Genomic DNA, 12214 nt, shown 5'->3' on the forward strand with positions numbered 1-12214 from the left:
CTACGCCTGGAATAACACTCAAGCTACACAAATTTGGGGAAATCACATTCCCAGCCACTTTTGTTTCGCAGACAGCTAGCAGTTCCACATCGGTATGAATCCACATTACTGTCCATGATGCCATCAGAATTATTCCTGATGGACACGACAGTTTTGTTTCAAAACTGTAATCAATATGAGAATTAATCCCTTAGTATACCCTGCTCTGATTTTAGTAGGCAGATGTTCCACTCGTAGCAGGTTCTCCTCTTCCAGCTAGCAGCATCCTCTGAACAACATACAACCTCGCAGTACTTCAGCTTTTGCAAAACAAGTTTAATTCTCCCTCAGGGACAGCCAGAGGCCTCTGCTCTGAAGAGCCTGCTGACCAGATTCTATACCAGGCAAAAGAATGATGATCAAACTCAGCAAAGGTTTGCTGATTGCTTCAGCAGATCCTGAGTTTGGAGGACAGTGTGAAAAAAAAAAAAAGCAGATAGATCAAATCTACATGCAGAAGAGACAGCCTGGAAAAAGCAGAGTGCAGCTAAGCAGAAAATGAGAAAAATTTAAAAAAGAGAGAGAGAGAGAAATAAAGAGATAAAAAAGAGATGAAGACAACAACACGTGGTCTATCCGTCAGAACACACCAGCTCTATGAAAAGGGAAAGGAGGAAATGTTGAAGAAGAAAAACAAAATGCTTTGGAACTGTTATTATTGGCAATTAAAGATTTTTTCCCCAGAATCATGAAAATGCTGCTTCACATGTGCATGCACATCAATGGCCATGAATGAAAACAAGAGGGAAAAGAACTAGCATAACGAAAGTATGGAAGAAGTGATTCACGTAAAATAATCCAACCCAATTCAGTCACCTCCTTCCACGCTTTAACTATGCCAGCACATCAGCTCTAACTCCCATCCACTTCAAATAAAGTTATAGTCCCAAAAGTAAGATACACTAAGAAGGCCAAACCTTCTTAGCTCGGTTGCTGCTCTTAAATATACTGAGCTCCAGAGAGCATGTTTTTGTAGCCTGTGATGCCAAGACCTGGTAGAGCTTAAAATTGAGATTTTCAAAGAAAAGCCTAAAATATACAAACACAAATTAAGTTTATTTGTACTACAGCACCTAACATGAAAATGCCAGCCCAGCTCTTTCCAGGCGTATAATGCTTTTACTTTTTAATAATTCATATTCATTATTTGAAAGATAACTATTATATCATTTTATACAGGTGGGAATTTACATGAAGAAGGGTTAAACGGACTAACCAAAGCCACAGGAGCAGACGGTGGCAAAGACAAGATTATAGGTAGCTCCTATAGGGGTTTTGAGACCACTGTAATGTGTAAGACTGCAGTAACATGTCCCTTCCTCTAAGCCTGCATAGGATTTTCTTTTTCCCCCCCAAGGGGGAAACTGCATAGAACTAAGAAAAAAGGCAAGTAAATGTTCAGATAACTTCAGCCATCTGTACAGTTCACGTACTTAGCACGTTATATGTTGTTGACTCCTTGGAGCCAAAAAGGAGCAAATTTTCAGATACACCTCAACCGCAGATTTTGTAATGAAAATATAAGATCCCACCCAAGCACTGGCATCTCATTTGTAAAGAAAAAATCAACTTCAGTAAAAAGCACCAAAAAATTTACAAAAAATCTGGACATGACACTAAAATGGATCAGATTAAAACATCAATACTTAATCACAGCTCCATAAAATAACAGTTTTCTTAAGGGATTTTTTTAAAGTTGTATGTCCTTAACAGTTCTACAAAACCAGGAAACCACAGAAGGCATTGGCCTCTGCTGTATGCCCTGAATTACTAAGGGCTTGGTTGTTCCTCTGGTTTGCTTGGCATTGAAAAATGGATTAGGGCTTCAGAGTTCAAGATTTTCTTTGACTTCTGATTAACTTTTTTTAAACACCACCACCAGCAGAAGCTTCTGCTATTTGCAGTCTTACAAAATTCCAAATTAACTGTGGTTGATGCTAATGCCCTTCATTTATCTACATAAAACACAAAACTTTATTACCATTGCTGAGCCCACGTGTACCAATTTTGACTGAAAGCGCCACGTTCAGAGCAGAGAGATTCTACAGTCATCATCTTCCTGGCAGCTCACGCCTTATCTCACTCCTGAGACAGCCAGCGTCGACAGCCAGTCTTTCCTGTGAATGGGACGCTTATGCGACCAGGAACCGAGGTGGGACAAGGAACTGCATTTAACAGAAGCCCAGCCCCATCGCTAAATGGCGACCGGCTTTGTTGCTGCCAGTCTGGGTGAGGTGTGGGCTGGCAAGTATAAGCAAAAGGCTCCACATCCCATTACCAGTCCCTTGAGCTACACTGTCTCATAAGCATAGACAAAATATAAATAGATTTCACGAACTGAAAACAGAGATTTAAATTCTTCAAAAAGCACCTGTGAAAAAACTAGGCTGCGGCTGCCATTTTGGATTTGATCCAGCTCAGTAGCGAGTCCCTGTGGCAGCTTTCAAAGCTCTTAAAAGTTTTTCTTTCCTATTCCAAACGCCAAGAATATTTCCAAACAGGTTTCAAGAATTGAATATTAAGCTGTAAAAGCAGCTTCAGGTACTCATTCTATGAAAGAGTGAATCCAAACTGACGGCTCCAAGCTGGTCCGACAGAACATTTCAGCTTTCCCAGCGCCCAGAACCAAACCGCAAGCCCCAGACCTACGGGGAAGGCTGCAAGCAAAGAACGCGCTGATTCAAAACCCGGCCCCCAACGAAGGCTTTATCGCTCTCTTCCAATAAGGACAGATTGAAAGAGGAAGAAGAACTCTCTCCTCCGCTTAAACGTCTTGAGCTACCGCTGAAAATATGACGTACCAGAAATTTGGAGGACTGGTTAATTTTTGATGACAGAGCTTTATTGTTTGGAGCATACCAGTTTGCACCCATAAAAAAACCAGAATAAAGGAAGCTTTGTTCACACTAAGGATAACTAATAGTTTCCAACCATAGAAAATGGTTTTCACATGGCGAAAAACTAAAAGTCAGACATACACCAAACTGAAACAACGTTCGAAACACTGTGCATAAACTATTGTGCAATTATATCAAAGCAAACTGCTTGTATATTAAAAAACTGTCACAGAGCACAGGGAAGATATCAGGGGTTTTCTTTAAGATTCTGATATATGTTTTAAATATGATACAGATATCATGGTATGTTATAACATGACAACAAACAATTGACAGATACCACCACAAAATACTGCTTGATATAATCATTAATCATGTTGGGTTAAAGACTACTACCAGTCATCTCACTACTGAGAGAGTAAGGAAAGACTCTAAGTAAAATGACAAATATTATCACTTTAGTTTAGAAATTCAGTCTGCTTTTCCATTCAAAACAAATCTCTGTAATCATCTAGAGATTACAAGAATTTCGATGCTCAAAGAATGTTACAGATGTCTACTCTAGTAAATGAACTAAGTATGAAATTGCACCGAGCATTTAAAATTATGGCTACACTAACTGAATTTAAAAACCAATGAAAGCTTAGAAATGTTTTTGGTTACAGTTTCCTCAATGTTCTCCCTTTATTTGTCATACATTTCGAGGAGTTGTAGCATGATCAGGCTGCAGGCTCCCTGTAAAATTCTAATTTGGGGGACAGTTCTGCGTTGTTTTTAATCACTTAATTTCTACGAAAAGACAATATTGGAAGGAGACAGAATATGGGTAAAAAGACCCTTCATGCGTTTTCATTTTAGCTCTGACCCCACCCAACGAGAGCCACATGGAATGCCGATGGGACTCTGCTGATACCTCTCACCCCATCCTGTTCAAAGGTTGGTGCACACGCTTTTTTTCCTCCCGGTGAGGGGTATCATATGAGTTACAAAACCACTCCCAACAGTTCTGCAGTCATTTAATGAGTGTAAAGCCAGAAATTTTCTTAGATACTGCTAGTACCTGCAGTGTAAAAAACCTAAGCCCCAGAAAAGATTTGCACAGATGCTTTGTGAAGTCCTTAGACATTTTCCAGGGTTACTAGGTCAGGTCATTACTACATGTTTCCAAGTGGCTAACACAAGCCTTAACAGCAGTACCCTCTACCAAGGGGAGGTCTGGACAGAGGAAGGATCACAGCTTACTTAAGTGACTACTCCTTTTCCCTGCCCTAAAAGGGGACAGAACTACAACAGGCCTAAGACGACCACGTGGAAGCCCCAGCAGACAGCGTTTCTGACAAACAGTTGAGAGAACAGAATGGACCTGGCCTGCCCGACTTACCATACACACCCATCTACACGTCCACAAACCATCTGCTGGACAACTGCAGTTTTAACAACTTAAAAATCACACTATTATCGACGGCAGCATTTACAGAAATTTAAGGTCTAGCAGTGGAAAAACAGCAGTGTGTGACACCATCCGTGCCCAATGAGCCCTCTCATTCCAGAGGTCTCCCCACAGAAGTCACCTACCGTAGGGGCTGACGCATCCCGTCGGACTGTGGCAGCACCATTACACCACAGCCTTTAGGTATTTTTCACTAAATACATGGCTGTGCTTGTTATTAAAAGGTCCCTTTGGTAGTTCCTACTTTATTCAACTCAAGCTTGATCGTTCTTTTTTAATTTTCATATGAACCATTAAATTAAGATTATTTTTCTACTTCTGAAACTTCCAGCACACAATGAAAAAAAAAATATCTGCCACAAAACCAGCCAACATGCATTTCCCTGAACAGGAACATCTAGAACAGATACTTGGAAACCACATCAGGCAGAAACCAGTTCCAACTGTATTTGAAACATGAAACTGGGAGCAAGGGAAAAACAAATTCCAAATAAAACACAAAACTACACTGCACAATTATCAGATAGGAACTTCTAGTCATACTTTTGTATATTCCCAGATTTCTCCCCACTTAGTGAGGCATATTTTAAGAACACTTTTAACCTTCCCACCCCCGTTTCAAAACAAAGATCAAAGAAAAGCCGTTTGGATGGACACCTTCCGCTTCTTATGCAATACAGATTTAGACACCGCACTTCAAAACCCCAGCCGTTACTCCAGCACCCAGCAGTCCAAACATTATTTCAGTCCTTTGAAGCAGCCCTAATGGTATCTTCCATTTGCAAGTAACACTTCTGTAGTCAAAGATCTTACTCCAAGGAGATGTTAATGTGAAAGCACTCAGACTGCGCAGAGACACACGCTCCTGGAGGCAGGCTGCAAAGGTGTTCCCAAGTCAATGTAACACCATTACGCAGAGTGTCAGCTTAGGAGCTGTCATAAACACTTCATAATCACTCAGACGCAAACCGGACTGCCTGCAACACATTACTTTATTAAGTGCTGAATAGAGGTTCAATTGTATGAATAAAAAGCACAATGCTACAGATAATAGCCTCACCGAGCAGATTTTCACGTAAATGTCAAATTGTTGCTTTTCCAGATTGAAAGGTTTTTAAGAGAGATATGGGTTTTTCTTAATAACTGGAATAATGTTGCTTAATTACAAGCTAAATACTCAGCAATATCAAGAAGAAAGGTTTGTTTACTACCAAAGGACACAAAAAAGTGCAGACAAATAAACTCTAAATACTGTCAGTCACATAACTGCCAGATTTTATTTTACTCAGACCACGTAAGCAAAAAAATGAGATGGAGAAACAACAACGTGGAAGAAAAATAGGTTATGTTACCTCCAAATTTGTCGGATAAATACCTTTTCAGAGCAGAATTTATCTAAAAATTGATGTTAAAGACTATCAACCCAAGAAGCTAAGACCATGTTACTAAGAAAGGAACCATTCCAACAGTAAAATTATACTAAGCCACACAAATTGCGCAGGTCGAAGCTGTACCTCTCTGGATGTGGTCTCAGAATTTCACAGAATACACAAATGGAAGGCTGACAAAGTGACACAATATCTCTACAGCTGACATTCTTAAGATGGATGGTAAAATATTTCCACACTTGGCAATTTTTTTTCACTTCACTGGACCTTCCCTCACCCATCAAAAATACCTCTGCAAAAAAATGAACAACACTAATAGAAACTGTCCTGCAATTTCATTTTTCTCATTTTTCCTAAAATATTAAATACTGTAAAGATTTAGAAATGATGAAATGAAATACACTGGGCAAAAAAAAGACCACCTGGCTGTCGCATCCTGCTGAAAAAGAAGGTCACATCAGGTATTTCATGGCCTAACTTGTGGCTTATCCAGAAATGGGGCAAGCAGAAGAGGAAAAAAAAAAGGAAGAAAAAACCCACCCCCAAACCCAAAGAAAACCCCTCTTTCCTACTAGGAACATTGGATAAACTACCTTGTGCTACCTGCCTGACAGCACCGGTAAGCACGCTTACCCCACATAAACCAGGAAAACCAAAGCAGTTTAACTCGTCATTTGTTAGTTATCTCCATCCAATTATTTCATGTTTACTGCAGTGGACCATGGGGTGTGAGTTTAAACACCAACAGTTAACGCAGAACAGGTTACACCGAGGTGATCTGCTCACATACCAAAGAACTGAGGCTCTCTTCTTTCATTCTTGCTTTCTTTTTCAGCCCAAAGAAGAGAAGGCTGAGAGGAGACCTTAGAAATGCTTACAAATATCTGCAGGGTGGGGGTCAGGAGGACGGGGCCAGACTCTTTCCAGTGGTGCCCAGCGACAGGACAAGGGGCAATGGGCACAAACTGAAGCAGAGGAAGCTCCAGCTGAACACAAGGAAGAACTTCTTCCCTCTGAGGGTGACGGAGCCCTGGCCCAGGCTGCCCAGGGAGGCTGTGGAGTCTCCTTCTCTGGAGATATTCCAGCCCCGCCTGGCCGCGGTGCTGTGCAGCCTGCTCTGGGTGACCCTGCTTGGGCAGGGGTTGGGGTGGGTGACCCACAGAGGTCCCTTCTCTTCACCATTCTGTGATTCTGTGGTTCCTCATACACGTAAGATCCCATCTCACAACCAGCTTCTCGAGGGCATTGATACGGATAGCTCCGACAGAGACACTGTCACACGGACACAGAAAGTCGCTTCCGAGGGAAGCCCAGAGCTCTCACCTAACCACAAAGCAAGCGCGTGTTACTTACGCACGCAGAGGGAAAAAACCCACCTCTGCGAGACGCAAAGCTCTTCCCACCGCGGAGCGGCCAGCACCAGGCCCAGCACAATTTACTCCCAAACACTTCTCAGCGAACGCGCCTTCATTTGGGTGAGAGCACTCCAGCAGCACCAAGCAGCTGTTTTATAAAGCTCCTTCAGCCCGAGCTGTTTTATAAAGCTCGCAGCCCCCGAGCCGGGGAGCGGCCGGGCCCTCCCGCGCCGCCGAGCCCCGCGCCCCCCGCAGCCCGGTGTCGGGGCGACCCCTACCGGCTGCCCGCCGCAGCGCACCGCCGCGGGACGGCGCGGCCCGGAGGGGCCCAGACACCGCTGAGCGGCCTCCAAACGAGGGTACGGAACTCACTGCATAAACCCGTTCTGAGTCTTCAAACTCATCCCACCGTAAGGCAGGCTTTTATTTAAAACACACCAAACAATCCAAAGATAGGTTTTGCTCCACTAAAAATAAAGCCATGAAAATTAGAATTAGACATAGTTTCTCAGGACAGAATCACAGAATGGTGAAGAGAAGGGACCTCTGTGGGTCACCCAGCCCAACCCCCTGCCCAAGCAGGGTCACCCAGAGCAGGCTGCACAGCACCGCGGCCAGGCGGGGCTGGAATATCTCCAGAGAAGGAGACTCCACAGCCTCCCTGGGCAGCCTGGGCCAGGGCTCCATCACCCTCAGAGGGAAGAAGTTCTTCCTCGGGTTCAGCTGGAGCTTCCTCTGCTTCAGTTTGTGCCCATTGCCCCTTGTCCTGTCGCTGGGCACCACTGGAAAGAGTCTGGCCCCGTCCTCCTGACCCCCACCCTGCAGATATTTATAAACATTTATTAGGTCCCCTCGCAGCCTTCTCTTCTCCAGGCTGAACAAGCCCAGCTCTCTCCACATAGGAGAGATGCTCCAGTCCCCTCACCATCCTCGCAGCCCTCCGCTGGACTCTCTCCAGCAGCTCCTCACCTTTCTTGAAGTGGGGAGCCCAGAACTGGACACAGTACTCCAGATGGGGCCTCACCAGGGCAGTGTAGAGGGGAAGGAAAACCTCCCTCGACCTGCTGGCCACACTCCTAATGCACCCCAGGATCCCATTGGCCTTCTTGGCAGCCAGGGCACACAAGCAGATAAAATTTTCTCTATTTTGGTTAAAATGTTCCTAAATTTTGGTTAAAGCTCCTAAATTTTTAGTAAAAAGTTACCAAACACTGAAATTTCGGAAAGCATACTAGGTCTTACTCCATTTCTGTTAAACCCTCCTTCAAATGCAACAGCTCCGCAGGTTTTTTCCTTCCTCATCTGCAGCTGACAACGTGCAATCAAGCTCTCCAACTCTCCAGTGAAACTCAATTTAACTTCACTTCTGGTGTGCAAATTAATACTATTTTTCTATTCTACTAAGCTACTGGTATATAAACACATCCTACACAGCTAACCAAGAAGTTATCAACAGACATACACATTTCTAAAAAACCCAACGTATTTTACAAAAGGGAAGAACTCCATCCTCTCTACATTATTTTGAAGGACAAGGTTTTATGAGCAATTTTTTTTTTAAGTTAAGAATTTTATGACCTACTGTATTAGACTTTATTCTGTAGTTTCAAGAAATTTGGGGCAATTCCCCAAATTGAGACCATGTGCTCATAAACCACTCTGAAACACAAACTGCAGGGTGTGTGTATGACAGCATGAAATCAAACCCATATGCACACATAGACTTTAATAAAATTAAAATTGCAAATCATGTACATGACAAACTTGAGATTGTAAAATACTATCAATACTGTCATACTTGCATTGCTGGGACAAACAAATTCTTCTCATATTTTTCCACCCTTTTTCCTTTCTGTAGGTTCAAAAGATTTCTGTCCTTTCTGGGATACTATTCCATAATGTCAATTCCCACTCCCAATTCGACTCTGAAAATTAACTTAACAAAAATCATTTGTAAAAAGCCCTCAAATCTGATGGTTCATGAATTCAAGCACTTGATCTATGCTCAGTATCAATCTTAAGACAAGCCTATTACATAGGAACCGTATGACATAGATGGCAAACGTTGGCTCTTTCCACTTCAATAGGAAAAAAAACTAAAAGTAAAATATTAAAGTAATAACACAACAGTACGAACAAAAAAGCCTCTGGCACAGAAGTGAACTCTGTACTCACAGGTATGCTCCAGACTTGCATTCCATCACTGTAGCCGATCATTAGCAGTAACGGTGGTTCGTTCCCGGTGCTATGTATTTCATGAAACTCCATATTCCTTGATGTATCTAAATTGGGTTTAAATATCAAAGCCATTACTAACAGGTTCAGATCAACTATGCCTGGTGTCAGTTCTTAATCCATGTTTCTGTTGTCATAATTAAAAGCAAGCAAAGTGGTCTACATTTTTATGCTGGAATCATACTGAAATATATTCTTTTATGCAAACCTAATAGATTTGTTACAGTTTCACAGAGAGGTTAAAAAGCATTAAAATTTGAAGTGATGGAGAAAAATTTTCCTGGATTACAGTGCGTATTGTCACTAAATATCCCCAAAATTTCTGTAACTCTTTCTTCAATGATTAATAAAACACAGATGGACAAAATAAACATTAGCAAATACAGAAATTACAAATGCACAGACTGATCAAAACTATTTCTAGATACTATGTAATATTTACATAAACCTTACCAAAAGAAAATCCCCAGGAAGAAAAGTGCTACAGGACCTAATAATCAAACTATTAAGCTTTTCTTGAGTGAAGCCCTCTAAAACTACATTTTCAACTATGACAGAATGAACAAAAGCTCACTGCAAGCACGTTAGCATCAAAGAAAGAGAGGAAATCTTTAGGATAGTGAAAGAGAATGTATTCAGGCCCAACCAGACTGGGCTGCATAAAAGTAAATTTAAACAGAATATGAAGGACGCTGAAGAATATTCTAAAGAGTTTTTGTTACGCTGTAGAAAAGAACCTAAAGAAGGAATGCCTGAGTATTTTTAAAAAATAAACAGACTAGGAAAGCAAACCCATAAGCAAACAAACCTTAACTAGCCTAAAGTTGGACCTAATGACATGTTTAGGTTGATAGGCCTTTTCTAGTTCTAATAATCATGAATTTATGAACTGCCAGCCTTTGTGCCATTTCAACAGCTGAAAAATGCATAATCTTCCCTATTAACCTCTGGGAAAGGCCAAGAATTCCCCATCACAGCTCTGGTTGCTATTACTTCATCCGAGACCAGAATGAGCCTTTATCATAGAGCTCTAGACAGGAAAATCAGCCGGCAGACAAGAAATAGCAATTTGCTGAAAGACCTGGATCCCGTGTTCTCCAGAAGGCAGGTCCCTTAGCTCCCCAGCTACGGCAAGCACACATTACCACCTGCCACAAGCAACTCCAAGATGTGCAATTAATTGAGAAGTAACTATCTGATAGCAGCAATCAACCATCTCTCACTCAGTCCCTGACCTTCCTTATTTGAAAAAAAGATAACTGGGACAGACAGGTAGAACAGCTCAGTTCTTCACTGGAGATCTACTTTACTCGATACTCTTTGCAAAGCTTTCAACAATCACCATTTTCTCTTAAAAAAGGTTGGAGATCCACTGCCTGTGCTAGGTCAGCAGTCTTTGCTGATGATACTAAGATACACTGGAAGTGATACACGAGTTACATTTTAAAAATATTTTGGGGCTTTGCTATGTATCTCCCTGAAAGACGTCATGGAACCTCCTGATCGTTTTCCCCAACAGCTCTTCCTTTTCAGGTTGCTACGAATTCTATCACACCACTGAAAATCTATCTGGGACCTGGACTGGATTCACAGTTAAATAACCTGGCTTTGAAATCAAACCGTGGATGAAATAAATTCAGCTCCATGCTTTGTTTTCAACTACCTTAAGGAAGGGAAATGGACTGGGCGGGGCGGGGGGGAAATTGCCCCTTCCTAAGCAGGAGTCAGACTGCCTTTAGATGAAGTTGCAAGGCCTGTTTGTTCCATTTGGAAGGTACTCAACAAAAGTGCAGTTATTCACCAACAGTTTAGTCTATCTAGAACATGGAAACGAAATATTCCGAATCAACAATGCTTACTGATAAGCTGACTGAAATTATTGTACACGGACCCAAAAGTCACAAAAATAAGTGGGAGAAAATGAAGCCACACCATTTAAATCTGCATTTTCGAATCTGACCCAAACGATCTTCTCCTTTTCTTCTGCTGGTGGGGTACCACTGTAGGCCTGGATAAAAAGAAAAAGAGTTGAAATAAGAAAGTTTAACATCCTTTTTTCCACCCTCTATAGACCACAGGAGGGAATGCAAGTTAAAAAAGAAAACCAGAGATACACGTATCTTGCTGTCACCAGTGTTCCTGTGAGGTTTTGTTTCAAAAATGAATCGTTCCATGATCAACATACACCACACTAAACACAACTCAACAAGCATAACACCACCTACAAGATGTATATACCAACGAGGCTTCTGGGGCAGGACAGAAATGCCACGTGGCTTACAGCAGTTCAGCCAAGGTAAAACACAGAGGCTTCTACAACTTTTAGCTGTAGCAGTTGTACACTGCTTCTAAAAGCAATGTTGGAGGTTCTCACACAAGGCATTTTTACTTTCAAAGTTCTCTTCAATTCACTTAAAAGCTTTGTAAGCAAGACTGAGGAAAGAAAGAGACCTTTACTACACAGTTCATTTTACTGACATGTTGTAGTTCTATTTGTGACATCTTTAATATGCCCATTTACAAGAGATCAAACTGTAACTCCAGTAGAACAGATCCATATTTCAGTTCTGTGTTCTACAGATGCCCATAAAAAGAGGAGATACAAAAGAAAACTGTGAAGGAGACTTGCAGCGTTTCCAAATGGCAAGTTTTACAGTTCTCAGGAGAAACTGTGGTAGTAAGAATGTGAGCTACAGTAGAAATACCATCACTTCCCAATCAATTATAACAAAATACTGTGCGGTATTTTGGATTAAATATGAAAAGAGCTTGCATAATCACTTTATACATGCCAGAAAAGCAATAACATGAACTAAAAATACAAATTTAAAAAGTAAGTGTGGGTATTACTTTTCAAAACAAATCACATTCCATGCTTCGAAGGCAAACTGATTTGTAAAATAAAACACA

The 12214-nt window shown here is 41.6% G+C and overlaps 1 protein-coding gene across 8 annotated transcripts in view; it reads right to left on the bottom strand.

Annotated features, from left to right (window-relative positions):
• Positions 1 to 12214, bottom strand: part of BCAS3 (BCAS3 microtubule associated cell migration factor) — a 365129-nt gene that overhangs the window by 347323 nt on the left and 5592 nt on the right. For all 8 annotated transcript variants that reach the window (XM_075440276.1, XM_075440274.1, XM_075440281.1 and 5 more), the window contains exons 4-5: positions 11237 to 11312; positions 9245 to 9351 (exon numbers count right to left, since the gene is read on the bottom strand). In XM_075440276.1, the coding sequence (XP_075296391.1) occupies positions 9245 to 9351; positions 11237 to 11312 (183 nt within the window). The remainder of the gene's footprint in view (positions 1 to 9244; positions 9352 to 11236; positions 11313 to 12214) is intronic.

Source organism: Opisthocomus hoazin, chromosome 20 (assembly GCF_030867145.1).
Source record: "Opisthocomus hoazin isolate bOpiHoa1 chromosome 20, bOpiHoa1.hap1, whole genome shotgun sequence".
Taxonomy (NCBI): Eukaryota; Metazoa; Chordata; class Aves; order Opisthocomiformes; family Opisthocomidae; genus Opisthocomus; species Opisthocomus hoazin.